Source organism: Aethalodelphis obliquidens, unplaced genomic scaffold (assembly GCF_003676395.1).
Source record: "Aethalodelphis obliquidens isolate GAN/ISIS:26980383/991018 unplaced genomic scaffold, ASM367639v1 scaffold2, whole genome shotgun sequence".
Lineage (NCBI taxonomy): Eukaryota > Metazoa > Chordata > Mammalia > Artiodactyla > Delphinidae > Aethalodelphis > Aethalodelphis obliquidens.
This window is the reverse complement of record NW_020837946.1, coordinates 43747229-43762494: the sequence shown is the minus strand read 5'-3', so window position 1 is coordinate 43762494 and position 15266 is coordinate 43747229. Positions and strand designations below refer to the sequence as shown.

The window sequence follows — 15266 nt, the reverse complement described above, 5'->3', positions numbered from 1 at the left end:
AAAGAGGTAAAACCAGAGCTGGTGTGGCTTAAAGGTAAGGCAGGAGAGTGGGCAGGGCCCAGATCTGTCTTCTAACCTCCTCCACATTGAACTGAGAGGAAACTTACTTGAGGTACAGGGAAAGGGACTTTATACATAATTAAATGTGGATACAACTGTTTTGCTGAATCTTCTAGTTCACACTGAATTAAAATACCAGACCACCTTCAGGTTATCATGAGAAGCTCTGCTTCTCTTATTTCAGTGTAGTCATCGCTTGGTGTAGCCACACAGTATCCCCACAGGATTTTAAGTATGAGGCAATCAATCCATAACCTCCTTTAAAAAGGGAAGAGAATGTCAATTTCCTGGTTGTGATAGTATACTACAGTTATACAAATGTTACCATTTGGGAAACTGGGTGGGGGGTATGCAGGATCTCTCCATATTATTTTTTACACTGCATTTGAATCTACAATTATCTCAAAAAATTAAAAACAAGAAAGAGAACGGGGCTGTACCTAGTCTGGCTGTGGTAAGGAATTTCAGCCATGCTTAAAATGTGCGTAATTCTTGTGGGGAATTAAAGTATTTAAACATACAAAGCCTACAAAACCTTAAAAAATGAGTTAATCACTAAAAGGCGAAATAGTTAAAGAAGCAATCTGGGAACCAAAGGCAGTAGGCTGCCTCAGAAGGTAGAGGGAAGGGGGCTTTATGCATAATTAAAATGTGGATACTGGAGGTTCTCAAGGTTTGGCTGCCTAACTATAGGATTCCAGCGTCAGATCAGTGGTGATACTGAACACTGATGTTATGATCCCTGCCAGTTTGAAAGTTTTACATTCCCTGGACAGAGTAAATAAAAACAATCCTGGAGCATTCTTTCTACAAGAATCTCTTCCCTAAAAGCCCTCTGGGTCAATGCTATCTACCTCCTTGACAGTCCACTGAAGGTCAAATGGAAAGAGAATATTAATCAAATTTGCACGTTATTTAATTTCAAACTAACAAAATTTTTATTCTAGCATAGATAAAACAAGTTCTTGCCGTGTAGACAACTCAGGTTTTTCAGGTTTCATGAGGCACCCACTCAAATTCCAGTTGGTAGCTCTCTAGCTCTTCTGAGATAATCCTTTAAAAAATTTTTTCCTGTAAATTCTTCTAATGGAAGAAGTTTATTCTAGATGTTAAAAGTAAGAATTTTTTCCAGCCATTCCCCTAATTTGATAGTTTATTTTATCTAATTCGGTAACATACTTTATAATTAGTAAATTGTAGCAAACATTTGGTTATGTAAGAACATCTTAACAGTTTTACCCAGAATAGATACTGCTTTCTGAATAAAGACGTTATGCTGAAAGATGAGGGTACATACTTTCTCTTCATTAAAAAGTAGCTTGATAAGCACCTGGGCTATGAATCAGAACTTCGGTGCTGCTTGGTTTCAGCTCTTTTTCCTTAAAATAATTGACAGGATATCTAAAAGACAATACCTCTCTTTTCTAAGTTTAAGAAGGGCTGCTATAACATATAATGAATGAATACTTTAGCAACATAATCCAAGTAGCACACAGGTCCTCCTAATATCAGAGGTCTAAGCTCTGATCCACATGCAGCAAGAATTTGCAGGGAATTAGTAGGATGAATGCATGTTTTCTATAAAACATATAGCCATTTCCTCTGACTCAACTCCACGTGTCCTCTGAAAGGATTTGTTTCTTTCTTATACTATATCATGCCAGAAATGAAGAGAATTCTACCACAGTGACCAGTGTTTATTGAAGCTTACAGCTCAGAGAGCATAACCTTTTATTCAGATAAAGTATATCTAGAGTCTGTACTATATTAAAGTGATAAATAAAAACATAAGAAAATTAGATATGTAAAATACAAGCAGAGTGAAACAACTCATTTTATACAACATAAATGACAGCTACTATTTATAGGCATATGGACTTATACACAAAAAGAAATGGTTGCAGATTTGCTAGCAACAAAAAAAATCAACTACTTCACTAGCTTTTTCTTAATATTCTTACTTTGAAGATGATAAGCAAAAATAGAAATTAATAATAGTAGCATATGTTACTAATTATGCCATGTTTTTTTCTCAATGTCAATGTTTAACTGCTAGGTTCAGGCAAAGAGGTGGATGGTAGGGTCCAACACAGCTGGGATTTTAGAGGGGACTTCAGGCCTTTCTGCAGGAGAATAAACGTACCTTGCAAAGGCTTCAGCAGCAGAATTAATTTACAAACTCATGCTGCACTTAGCAGAGGGAGTCCATGTGACTGTAGGAGAATGATTACCTCTTATATATACATTAGGGAGCGGTGGCCACATTATTGGAATTTTTTAAACAATACTGGTTTCAAAGACTGGTCTTCCCTCATATGCCAGTTGGTAATATTCAAAAAAAACACTTTGCAATTTTTATAAAAGTTTGATTTTCACTAATCAAACAACCATCATCTTTTTTTTTTCTTTAACAGTATCTGCTCAAAAATCCTATTTCCATAATAGCCAGGAAGGAAACAACTGTCACTTACCTGCCCTAACACCTTCATGAAAGTCATGGCCTCTCTGAAAGAAAATCAAGATTAAATGCAGAATTTCTGGGCATCTTCATTCCTGATCATCTCCTCTCTTCCAGCCACTTTAGCCCCCATTCCGTGGCCACACCCTGAGCCATGACACTCAGAGACTGGACCACCTCTGAGAACCCACTCTGATCACCTCCTCCTTTTCTTATTTACTCAAATATCTCCACTGCTACAAATCCCTGATTTAACTGAGCTGCACTGATCTACGCTACTTTCTCACCATTTGTTTTGGCTTCACTCTGCTCTTCATCCAGCCCAGTTTCCCCAGTTCATTAATGCGGTCATTTTTTTTTTTCTTGAAAACGCCCTTATCTCCCTCAAGCCTTTCCCCCCGCCCTTTATTCTATCTTGGCAAAATCTCAGCACCAGCTGAACCCTACTATTTACCTCTGCCTCTGTTCGAGCAGCTAAAATCTTACTGCAGAAAAATCATACAACTGTGACTGGCTTCGTTTAAAATTCATGATCACAAATCTCAAACAGGCATGGAAAACTGCCTCACAATCCATGTTCTCTTCCCCAATGCAAGATAATGACTTCAACTGTCTTCTGTCCCCTCAACCTCTTCCCCTGGCAAGTTCTACTCTTTACACTATATTCTCCAGCTAATGAGTTAACCTTCTACTTTATTTTAAAAAAAGGAAAAAAGACGCCCTAAGACAGAACATTCTCTTCTTCCCACCAAAACATCTGCAGCCCAACTACAGCCATCTGCACATGCCTTCCCTTTCCCGTCTAAGGAGGAAGGGACCCACCCCTGCCAAAGGCCAATCCTCCCCTGCCTTCCCATTCATATGCCCTCTTCTCAAGGACTAAGCCTGAGAAGGTCACCTGTCTCTCTTTTCCTGCCATCATCAATGTAGGCAGTATAACTTAGTGGTTGAGTGCATGCAGTTCAAATGTCCTGGGTTCACCTCCTGGCTCTACTACACAGTAACTATGTGACCTTGGGCTAGTAATTTCTCTAACTCCCAGTTTCCTTATATGAAATGGTAATATCAACACATCCATCCTAAAATTATCTTAATCCACATTCCAGCACAGCATCTGACACACAGTAAGTGTTCAGTAAATGTTAACTATTATTAGTATCATCAACATAATCCTTTTTCCCTATTGGCTCATTCCCAATCATTTACAAACATGTTCTAGTATCTTCCAAAGGAAATCTCACTTGATTCCACAGTCCCAGCTTCTACCCTATTTCTGTTTCAAGAAGAAAGGGTTGTGCACAGTCTTCAATTCTTCACATCCCATTTACTCACTTCCCCTCCAGCTTACCACACTGCAACTTCTGCCTCCACACACCCCTGAGATGGCTTGCCAAAATCATCTGTAACTTCAGTATTGCCAAACGCAAAGCATGCCTTTATCCTCGTCTACTAGAGGCTCTGGCAGTGTTCCCTCCTCCTTGAAACACTCCTCTCCTGCTTTCATGACACCACGCTCTCCTGGTTCTCCCACCTCTGTCCATTTTCTCTTCCACTGCTCATTTTCCTTCTATATGATCTTATCCACTCTAAACTCAACACATCAGTGCCTGAGTGATCAATTCTGTTAAAAATAAGATCCTGTCCCTCCTCTGCTCAGAAAACATCCAGTGCCTTCCCATTTTACTCAGAACAAAAGCCAAAGTCTTATAAAGACCTCCACGGCCATGTATGCTCTGCACAGCCCTTCCCTATGCTGCCCGCCCTGACCTCCTTTCTTTCTCACTCCCCGACCACCCCTGCCCCACTCCATCAGCAAGGCCCCACTGCAGTTCCTAGAACAGGAAGGCCACCCCTCACCTCAGAGCTCTGTACGTCAGATGCCCTCCAGATAGTGCATGGCTCGCTCCCACACTTCTTTCAGGTTTTCACTCAAAGAACATCATCTCAGTGAGGTCTTCTCTGGTCTTCCTATCTACAAGTTCAACTCCTGTCCCCCTGTATTCCATACCCTCCTTCCCGATTAACTTGTGCTCCTTAGCACCTGTAATAATATACTACATATTTTACAAATTTATCTGTTTATAGTCTATCTCCCCCACTATAAAGTAAGTTCCAGGAGGGCAGGGATGTCTCTGTTTTGTTTACCTATATATTAGTGCCTAGCACATGGTAAGCACTCTTATTTGTTAAGTAAATAAATCTCCAAAGTGTTCTTTTTTTAAATTGGCGTTAATGTCTCTCAGACTTAAATCTCTAACCCACACCTCTAAGTTCCAACTCCTAAATGTGTTCTTTCCTTCATATCCATCAAGGCCTATCAATTCTATCTCCTACATTTGTCTCAAATCCATTTACTTCTCTCCACTGCCACTCTAGTCTAAGCCACTACTATTCTGCACCTGGATTACTGCAGTAAACTCATATCTGATCTCTACATCCACTCTGAATCCTCTCCCCAACCCCATCATCATTCAGTAGCAATAATTACCTTCCTAAAACCAAATCACCCCCCGCTGAAACCCACGAGGCTTTTCAACATTCTCATTTCTCACCCTTCAGGTCACTGATGAGCTGACATCTCAAAGATGTCTTCCTGGACCTACTTATTTAAAGCTTTCCCTTTGCTTCCCCCATTCCCTCTTGTCCTCACATCATTCTATCACCAACCCTGTAGGTTTCCTCTACAGCACTTACCACAATTTGTAATTATTTTACTTATTTTGTTTACTTGTTCTTTATAGTCTCAGGAGGCTATAAATCCCATGAGAACAAGGACATACAACAGCATAATACTTAGCACAGTGCCTGGCACATAGCTAAACATATTTGCTGAGAGAATGAAGGAAGGAGGGACTCAATCAATCCAGGCAGTACACTAAATGTACAGTGAAAAACAGGGACTGGGTGAAGTGTACTGGGTAGGGGTCAGGAGCGTGACCATCTGGTTTCACACGCCATGTCTCTGCCACTTAACAGATGCACCACCTTAGGCAGGTTACTTTACTTTTCTATGCCACTGTTTCCTCATCTGTAAAGTGGAAACAATAATAGTACCTGCCTTCTACAGACAGTGTAATATTTAACTGAGAGAATGCACGTAAAGTGCCTAGCATAGTACCTACTCATAATAAACAAAAGACCTCAGCTGCCATTTACATCCTATGGAGTGACCTCAATATATGACTAATAGAGCTTAATTTATGGTTGGATGAACTATTTTGAATATCTTCACTATTTCAGGACATCGAAGACCATTAGGTATGTCTGCTTTCTAGTTATTAAACATAATATTTCCTTTAGGCCATGAGCGTATTAATCTAAGGGTCCTCTACACATAACACAAAAGAGATAATTCTGCTTTAAAAGAGTTTATCTGGGGACTCCCCTGGTGGTCCACCAGGTAAGACTCTGTGCTCCCAATGCAGGGGGCCTGTGTTTGATCCCTGGTGAGGGTACTAGATCCCACGTGCATGCTGCAACTGAAGAGTTTGCATGCCGCAACTGAGTGTCCACATGCTGCAACTAATAAGTCTGCATGCCGCAACTAAAAGATCCCACATGCCGCAACAAAGACCCGGCACAGCCTAAATAAATAAATTTTTTTTTTTTTTTTTTTTTTTTTAGAGTTTATCTGGGGGGGCTTCCCTGGTGGCACAGTGGTTGACAGTCCACCTGCCGATGCAGGGGACATGGGTTCGTGCCCCTGTCCGGGAGGATCCCACATGCCACGGAGTGGCTGGGCCCGTGGGCCATGGCCGCTGGGCCTGTGTGTCCGGAGCCTGTGCTCCACAATGGGAGAGACCGCAACAGTGAGAGGCCCACGTACCACAGAAAATAAAAAAAAAAATTAAAAAAAAGACTTCATCTGTAAGAATAAATCAGTATGACTCTGAAATATTTCATGAAATCAATAATATTCTATGTGATTATTGCCTATTTTAAGTGTATCTATAACGGTATTTTCAATGCTAATCTATTAATTAAAACATATAAAAGACTAATAACTTCTCTTTGTGCATTTAGATTTAGAGAATTTATGCTTCTTGCCCAAGGTCAGAGACTATGCCTGTAAAATGGTTAAAATTTCTATTCTGAATTTCACATGAGGTTAGAGTCCTTCTTACAATTACATGCAAAGGTAACTGCTGTTTCATAAAGGCTTATTAACAATCTGTGAGCAATATTCCCACGTGCCTTAAGCTAACTGGCCTGTTGTATTTTCATAGAGTCGATTTATAGATAGTTTCAATTTTCTTGTTTATAAATTTTCTATATTTTACATGCTTTACAGTGAACATATATGACTTTCATAACTAGAAAATGACAATACTTCAAAGAAAAATTCTTACCATACAAGCTTGACTCAGCCGATATTCCATAGTTAATACTTCCTGCAAGGTCTTGGAAGACCCCTCCATGAGTTGCCTTAGTGTGATCTTTAGGGATGTTGGAGACATTTTATTAATTACCTATTAGAGAAAAAATTTACTAGTTTTAGCCCAATAGTTCCTTTCCTGCTTATGATAAACTAGCTGAGTTTTGATATAAATCATATTAAAATTTGCTCCTTAACAATACTTTCATACAACAAAGTCTCATAAAAATAAGATTATGCCTTAGCCTAATCCTGCCAAAGCACCAAACAAAATTTTCTAATCCGGTACAACAAAACAGATCATTCTGCAAGTGGAAGAAATCTTATATCCATAACTGAAGTAATAAAGTACATCGACATTTTGTAGCCTGCCTGACATAAATTATCATCTCAACTACGTAATAAGCAAGCAGTGATTAGGCCTAAATAAAACTAATACACATCTCACAAAGCACTAATGTATCAGAGGACAGACATTTCACTTTCTAATATAAAGAAAGTGAAAGAGTAGAAATACAGTAGCTCCTCCTTCCCACTTTGTGACTCTAGAAAAGTGTCTTAACTATAGTCTTCACCTAAACATAAATCCACTTACCTTGGAAGTAAAGAGAGAGACAATAATTCAAGGTATTGTGACGTGGTCTTCTCTAGTACTTAAATATTTGATAAAATAAGAAATATAGGCCTGACTCCTTGGCTACAGTGCTATGCCACCTCCTTCTGAATTTAAAGATGTTATTACTGATGTTCCAATACATGTGTATGGCTGTGAATGCAACAGCTGCTGCAGGAGGTCCCATTACATGCATATAAATCTGAGGCCTGCCCTTTCCTTTGTAATTGCAATATATAGTTTGCAGGCATGTTGTTGAGCGACTGTCTCAAAGGTATGAATTTCACTTTTTGAGTTCAAAGAACTCTCCCCACATCAAGATTCCAGGTTCTCTGTATCATCCTCAAGTCTGGCAACAGATTCAGAGAACAGACTGAGAGGGTAGGGCAGTATCTTACCAAGCAGTTGCCAGAGCTTAAATAGATGACTACTGTACAGGAAAAGTTGAGGGAAGATCAGTACCCTACCTACAGCCACAATGCTGAAGAGAAGATGAGAAGGAGAGAGAAACAATTAAGTCTTTTATGAATCTAGTTCATATTCGCAGGAACTCATGCTTCTGCCCTCAGTGCTGTATGGACACGATCCCACTCAATGCCCTGACAGCGCTCCTACTCCATGTTCTCACCTTTCTGGGTGCAGGCCACGAGGATGATGGCACCCTGCAGCAGTCCACATACTGTGCTGGGGGCCCATCCTTTCCATAGCCAAGTAGGTAATGCGTCCATTTCATTTCCAAACCCAGTAGTTTTCTCTGGTCAGAGCAATGCTCATGTTATCACAATGAAGATCTAGAAGAACTTCATTCACAATGCTAAAAGGTGTACTTCAGGGAGGGACACAGCTACCTTCTATCTTTTCTGGTCTGCAAAAACAATGAAGCTACAATTCCCTTTCCAACAGGGCTGCGGTGTGCAAGCTCACAATTACGCACCTCACTCAGTACTACTGTTATGATTAACTGCCTGTGTCCTCAATTCTTAGTTTGGTACTTTATGTGCCATCTAGACACAAAACTGTGTCTCTCACCATACTTCCTCACCTGGCTACCAACTAATTTCATAAGAAAGGCCACTTAAGGTCCCCAGTTGTGCTTGTGCCATATACACAAACTAGAAAAAAAAATGGGAAGAAAATTTCATTACAAAGGCTCCGTTGGTTCAGACATTTCATGAAATATTAAAAGATGTTTTCATAAGACAGATAATAGAAGAAGAAACTGTAGTCTCCAACCACTCAATATGCTGGCACTTCAGCACAGAGGCTAAGGTTTTAGACTCCAGAGTGAGACAGCTCTGAGGTGGAATCTCAGCTCCGCTGCCTCCTACATGATTGACCTTAGTTTCCTCATTTGTGAAATGAAGATGATAAATATTAGCCACGTCATAAATGGCATGGCAATACAGGATAGTGCAACGTGTCAGAAAGCAAGCAAATCAAGGAAGGGAAGGAATTGAGCACATTTTCCTTAGCTCTCAGGCAAGTATGTTCACACATATGCACATTTTACAAATGAGGAAACCAGACTCATGAATTTGTCCAAGGTCACACAGAGCAGGAATCCAAACCTAAGCCAGCCAGCTCCAAAGCCTACCTCCTCATACTATATGAGGCTATAAAAGTAGTCACGAAGGTCAAAGGCTGAAGAAACGTCCAAAAGAACAAAGATGGAGGAGAGGACATTGTGTCAGGTGAAGAAGTGAATAAAAACTTTTTTGTGGGGACTTCCCTGGTGGCTCAGTGGTTAAGAATCTTCCTGCCAATGCAGGGGACATGGGTTCGAGCCTTGGTCCGGGAAGATCCCACATGCTGCGAAGCAACTAAGCCCGTGTGCCACAACTGCTGGGCCTGCACTCTAGAGCACGCGAGCCACAACTACTGAAGCCCACGAGCCACACTACTGAAGCCCACGCGCCTAGAGCCCATGCTCCACAACACGAGAAGCCACTGCAACGAAGAGGAGCCCCCGCTCTCAGCAACTAGAGAAAGCCCACGTGGCAACGAAGACCCAATGAAGCCAAAAATAAATAAATAAAAAATAAATTTATTTATTAAAAAAACCTTGTTTGTGTAATTTCAATGGCAAAGAGGAAGACAAAGTCAGGAGAGTAGCTTGAGGAAAAACAGAGTCAAGGGAAGGCTTTTTTGTAAGGCTAGGAAAGCTTTGAAAATGATAGAAGAAAATATGCCACTAACTCAAGAAGGTAAAATTGAAGATACTGAAAGAGGGAGATGGCTGATGCAATTAGTTCCTAGAGTAGGCAGAAAAGGATGAAATAAGACCACAGATGGGGATGTTTCCCTTGACAAGGAAGTGGGACATATTAGAGCAGTGGTCCCCAACCCTTTTGGCACCAGGGACTGGCTTCGTGGAAGACAATTTTTCCACGACGGGGTGGGGGGGATGTTCAGGCAGTAACACCAAGGATGGGGGGATGATGGAAGGCGGCAGATGAAGCTTCGCTGGCTCGCCCGCCACTCACCTCCTGCTGTGCGGCCCGGTTCCTAACAGGCCGAGGACTGGTACCAGTCAGCAGCCCAGGGCTTTGGGACCCCCGTGTTAGAGGAATCAAAGAAGGGATGGTGGAAGAGCATTAAAGGAGCTAACATAGCTTCATTCATGATAAAGGGAACACAGACTGTTTTGGAAATTTTGATAATGATTAGGACTTGGATCTTTAGCTAAGCCAGAAATGTGTATGGATACAACCCTGCACCCACCCATACAACTAACTGAATGGACACATTTCTGCGTATTAGAGGAACACTGGTCAGTGTTCTAACCAATTTATCTGACCCTTTGAAGATTAGTTGTCTCCTGTATATCAAATAGCCAACTTCTTTTTTCCTTTATTTTTATCAAATGATTCACATTCTCATCTCAATTCAACAATATTACTGAGCATGGATTATGCATTAGACACTTCAGGGGAGACAATAATCAACAGCACACGGTCCTTGCACTCTAAGCATTATAAGCACTATAATCACTGCCTTTTGGGTAAGAATCCTAGGAACCCTTCTTTTGGTTAAGTTTTATTTATTAAGTCCTAGGAAATTTGCCACAAAAGGAAAACTCAGGATAATGCCGCTCACCCTCTCCTCAGGAGTGCCAGAACACTCGATAATATACAGTCTGACATGAATTATCAAGAGAAAAACAGTATTCAGCAAGCCTACTGATTACAATTAGAAAACTTCTACCAAGTGGACTCAGAGTTGACTCAAGGGCTATAACAACTATTTCTCTGATTCACTAAGTGATCTTAGAAAATGATCTCTTGAGTTCTTTCCTTTATAAAAAAGGATATCATGTATAACATTCTTTAAAAGTCTAGGCTCTGCCAGTTTTAATCTCAAAAGAAGGAACACTAACAGGAATTCAAGTAAATTTAGATCATTTTACTTTTTAAAAATGCAATAAAAAATAGAGCTGATACTGACTTACATTACATACAGGGTAAAGACAATGAACAGGAAATGAGAGCTTAAGAAGCTAATTAAAGGCAACAAATTAGCTTATTCTTCATCTAACTCAAAAGAATACATAAAGTATAGGAAAAATACAGATGGGTGTAATTTTACTCTCCTCTGAAAAATGGCTACAGCATATTTCCAATCTATTAATATATTATGAGATGAACTTTCTAATCATTCCATTAAAAAACCAAATTCACTACGTGTAAAAACTTCGTTGAACCGTTAAAAATGCCGTCAAGATAAAAGTTTAAGTAAGCCACAGACAGTAACCACTTAAGAAGTGTTCAATGTACATTATAGAGGTCAGAGGAGAAGGATAAATCATTTGCTCATATTATACTATAGAAAATTATTTAATTTGAATAGCTGATACTTTAAAATACTTGCAAGGCACAAGAGAAATAAATCAGTGCAAAACAGGTCAAAACAAATTATTTGAAAGCATGTAGAAAACAATTTTGAGTAGAAACAATGTTTTCTACGAGGGCAAATGACACTTAGAAAATAAAAAACTAAGGAATACTATAATTAGAAACACTTTATACAGTTGGATTTTTAACTTAAGAAAAATCTAAAATAGTATATCCAATCACTTTTTAAAAAGGCCGTTAAGAACATAAACATAGTTAAAACAACAGATCTCAAAAGCCCAAAATAACAAACTCCTGTTCTACATTATAGTTGGTTAATGTAAAGAGTTTGTAATGAAATCTCTCATTTATGGACCGTTATGGATCTGCCCCAGATCTTCAGGACATCTTCTCCACATTTTGAACAGAAAATTTCTGTTCAATAAATGCCACCATTAAGATAGAAAAAAGGCAAGTAACAGATAGGAGGAAGATATATGTAGTACATGTACTGGATAAAGGACTTAATTAGCAGAAGATAGAAATAATTCCTACAAACTAACAGTAATAATAAAAAAGATTTAATAGGCACTTCGCAAGGAAGGATACCACAGCCAATAAAGGTATGAATTGATGCTCAACCCCATTAGTCATCATGGATGCAAATTAAAACCACTATGCAATGCTATTTTACATACACCAGAATGACGAATATGAAAAAGACAGATAATATCAAGTGTTGGTGAGAATGTAGAGCAACTTAGTATCCAATGTAAATTTGTACAACCATATTGGAAAACTTTTTGACAGTAACTACTAAGATCAATGTACATGCTTTAAATTAAACAGAGGCCATCTAACTGAGGTGCCCTTAATGCTTTAGTAGACTGTAAGCAAATCAAAATCTAAGCCTGTAATGCCTCAAGGTTAAAAATCGAAACCTAAGGACAGCCAATCATAAATAGCCAATTAGCCTTTCCCAACTAAAGCAACTGCTTAAGTTACAGCCAATCAATATTTCCTTGCTTTGCTTCCACCTCCTCTGCATAAAAGGCTTCCCCTAAGATCACATCAGTAGAGCTTTTCTTACCACTTCTGCTTTGGTGCTGCCTGATTTAGATCAATTTTTGCTCAAAAAAACTATCAAAAATTTTTTTTTTTTTTTTTTTTTTTTTGAGGTACACGGGCCTCTCACTGTTGTGGCCTCTCCCGTTGCGGAGCACAGGCTCCGGACGCGCAGGCTCAGCGGCCATGGCTCACGGGCCCAGCCGCTCCGTGTCATGCGGGATCTTCCCGGACCGGGGCACGAACCCGTGTCCCCTGCATCGGCAGGCGGACTCTCAACCACTGTGCCACCAAGGAAGCCCTATCAAAATTCTTAATATGCTTTAGTGTATCTTTTAACAACATGTGATGACTTTGCAGTACTACTCCTGGGTATATACAGAAATCCATATCTTTGTTAACAAAAGACACAGACAAAATTGTTCATAGCAGCATTATTTCTAACAGTAAAAACCTACAAACAACCCCAAATGTCCACGAACAGTAGAAATAAATAAATAAAATGTGATATATCACACCATGGAATAACTTAAAGCAATGAAAACAAACCACTGCTACATACAACACTGGTGAACCTCACAAATACAATGCTGAGCAAAAGACAGACAGAAAACTATGATTTTATATATAACTCAAAACAAAATCTATGGTGTTAAAAATCAGTATATGGTTAGCCTAGGGAGAGGTAGTGACTGGGATGGGACTCAATAAGACATATTGAGTGCCTAATTTATTCTGGGTGTTCCTTATGTTTATGTTGTAAAAATTTTTCAGCTATACATTATAACTTTCCTGTACTTCAAAAAACAATGAATTCTTAAAATACATACACACTCAGAAAAAAATTCACTGAATTCAAGCTCTTTAGTTTAACATAAGGCTCCTCACAGTCTGGTTGCAATCATCTTTTTGGCCGTATTTTCTGACACTTTACTCCTTGTTCCCAGCTCTGCATTCTCCTAACATTTGTCCTTTGAGTATGTGCTTTGTTCTGTCTGATATACCCTTTGCCACTTGACAACTCATTCCCATCTTTAATTCTCTGCTCAGAGGTCTCCTCTGTGAAGCCTTTAAGACTCCTTCCATCATTTTCTGGACACCCACAATAATTTGTGCAAGCCTCTAGCTTAGTAGCACTTACCGTATTTTGTTTATGTGTCTATTCCACTGGATTGTGAACTCCCTCTGAGAACAGGTACTGAATTTTCACTTTTGAAACTCAGTGGCAGCACAGCACCTTACCCATTCATTCATCATACCTACCATGTGAAATGCTCTGTGACAGGTGTCTGGAAATACAGGAGTAAGCAAGCTTCTCAGCAGCTTATAGTCTGCTGTAGATGGCACTCAATAGAGCAAAAAGACAGGAGCAGTAGAGAGAAAAGGACACATAATGGGGACAGGGACAAGCAGGTAGAGGTCTTTATGGAATAACACTGTCATTTCTATGGTGTTCAACACTGCCACTAAATACCCGAAGCTTTGTTGTGCTGTTTTAAGGCTTAAAAGGGAACTATTTCTTAGCATTTGTCCTTGGGATTGAATGAAATTAAGTAGAAGGTAGAATTTAAGCCACAGTAAATCACATCATCTGTTATTTTAAAACCAAGCGGCATAAGCCCCTGTTATATCCTGTCTGTTAAACAGGTCTTTGATTTTTTTAACTAGTTTATATCAACTGTAGTTAAGAGTTATGTTTTGCTATGAATTGTGAATATTTTTCTAAATAATCATCTTATACATTATGCACTTATATCTATAAATCTTTTCCAGAAATGTTCAGATTGACCAAAAATACAATAGAAACACAAAATACCTAAACGAGTTGGTCTACTTCACCGAATACTGCAGCTTCACAGACATATTTTTGTTTTTAAATATTTTTTCACCATGCTGGAGGGTCATATTGTTTTAAAGAAATGGGCACTAGTATTTCTTTCCTCTTATAAAAGGCTTAGAACCAGTCCAAGAAGAGTGGTTTTTGCAACCTTAAGATTTTTCCGGTAATTTCTTAAAAGCATTAACAATTAAAAAAAAATGTAAAGACAGTATCTAAAGATGCAGGTACTCCTGTTTGATGATATCCTAAATGTTCATGATAGCACTTAAGGGTCACTAAGCTCCATCAGTGGACTGGAAACTGTTTTCTCTTCCTGTCTACATAGATGGATGTATTTTCCCCTTAAGGTTTATTGTACTCTTTCCCAAAGGAACAATGCATCCATCAACACTGCCATTCAGTTACTCTTATTAATAGCAATTAACTGCACAGTGTAATAGGTACCTTCAGCAAATATAATGCCCACTTCTACAGGTCAAACTGTTTTTTAAACATAATTTGGCATATCATTTTATTTTTTAAATAATTAGTTTTACTGAGATGTAATTTACATATGATAAAATTCACTCATTTTAAGTGCATAGGTCCATAAATTTTGATAGATGTATACAGTTGTACAACTACCCCACAATCAAGATCTAGAACATTTCCATCACCCCAAAGAGTTCTACTTCCCTCAGTTCTATCCCTGGGCAGCTGATTTGTTTTCTGGGCCTACAGTTTTGCCTTCTCCAGAATTTCATAAAAATAAAATCACACAGTAGGTAGTCCTTGTGTCTGCCTTCTTTCACTTGGCATAATGCTTCTGAGATTCATCCAAGCTGTTTAATGTATCAGCTCATCCCTTCTTATAGCTGAGTATAATATTCTACTGTATGAATATACCACAATCTGTTTACTCATTCAATTAGGGATCGGATTGTTTCCAGTTTGGGGCTATTATAAAGTTACTATGGACATGTGAGTAAAGCACCTGTGTGGACAAAAGTTTACATTTTTCTTGGGTAAATCCCTAGAAGTGGGAT

The 15266-nt window shown here is 39.1% G+C and overlaps 1 protein-coding gene across 5 annotated transcripts in view; it reads right to left on the bottom strand.

Moving 5' to 3' along the window:
- The window catches only part of HIBCH (3-hydroxyisobutyryl-CoA hydrolase), an 86815-nt gene that overhangs the window by 943 nt on the left and 70606 nt on the right, over positions 1-15266 (bottom strand). For 3 of the 5 annotated variants that reach the window (XM_027125847.1, XM_027125867.1, XM_027125840.1), the window contains 2 exons: positions 6868-6987; positions 2532-2565 (listed from right to left, as the gene is read on the bottom strand). In XM_027125847.1, the coding sequence (XP_026981648.1) occupies positions 2532-2565; positions 6868-6987 (154 nt within the window). The remainder of the gene's footprint in view (positions 1-2531; positions 2566-6867; positions 6988-15266) is intronic. The other 2 variants (XM_027125876.1, XM_027125857.1) reach the window with 1 other exon arrangement.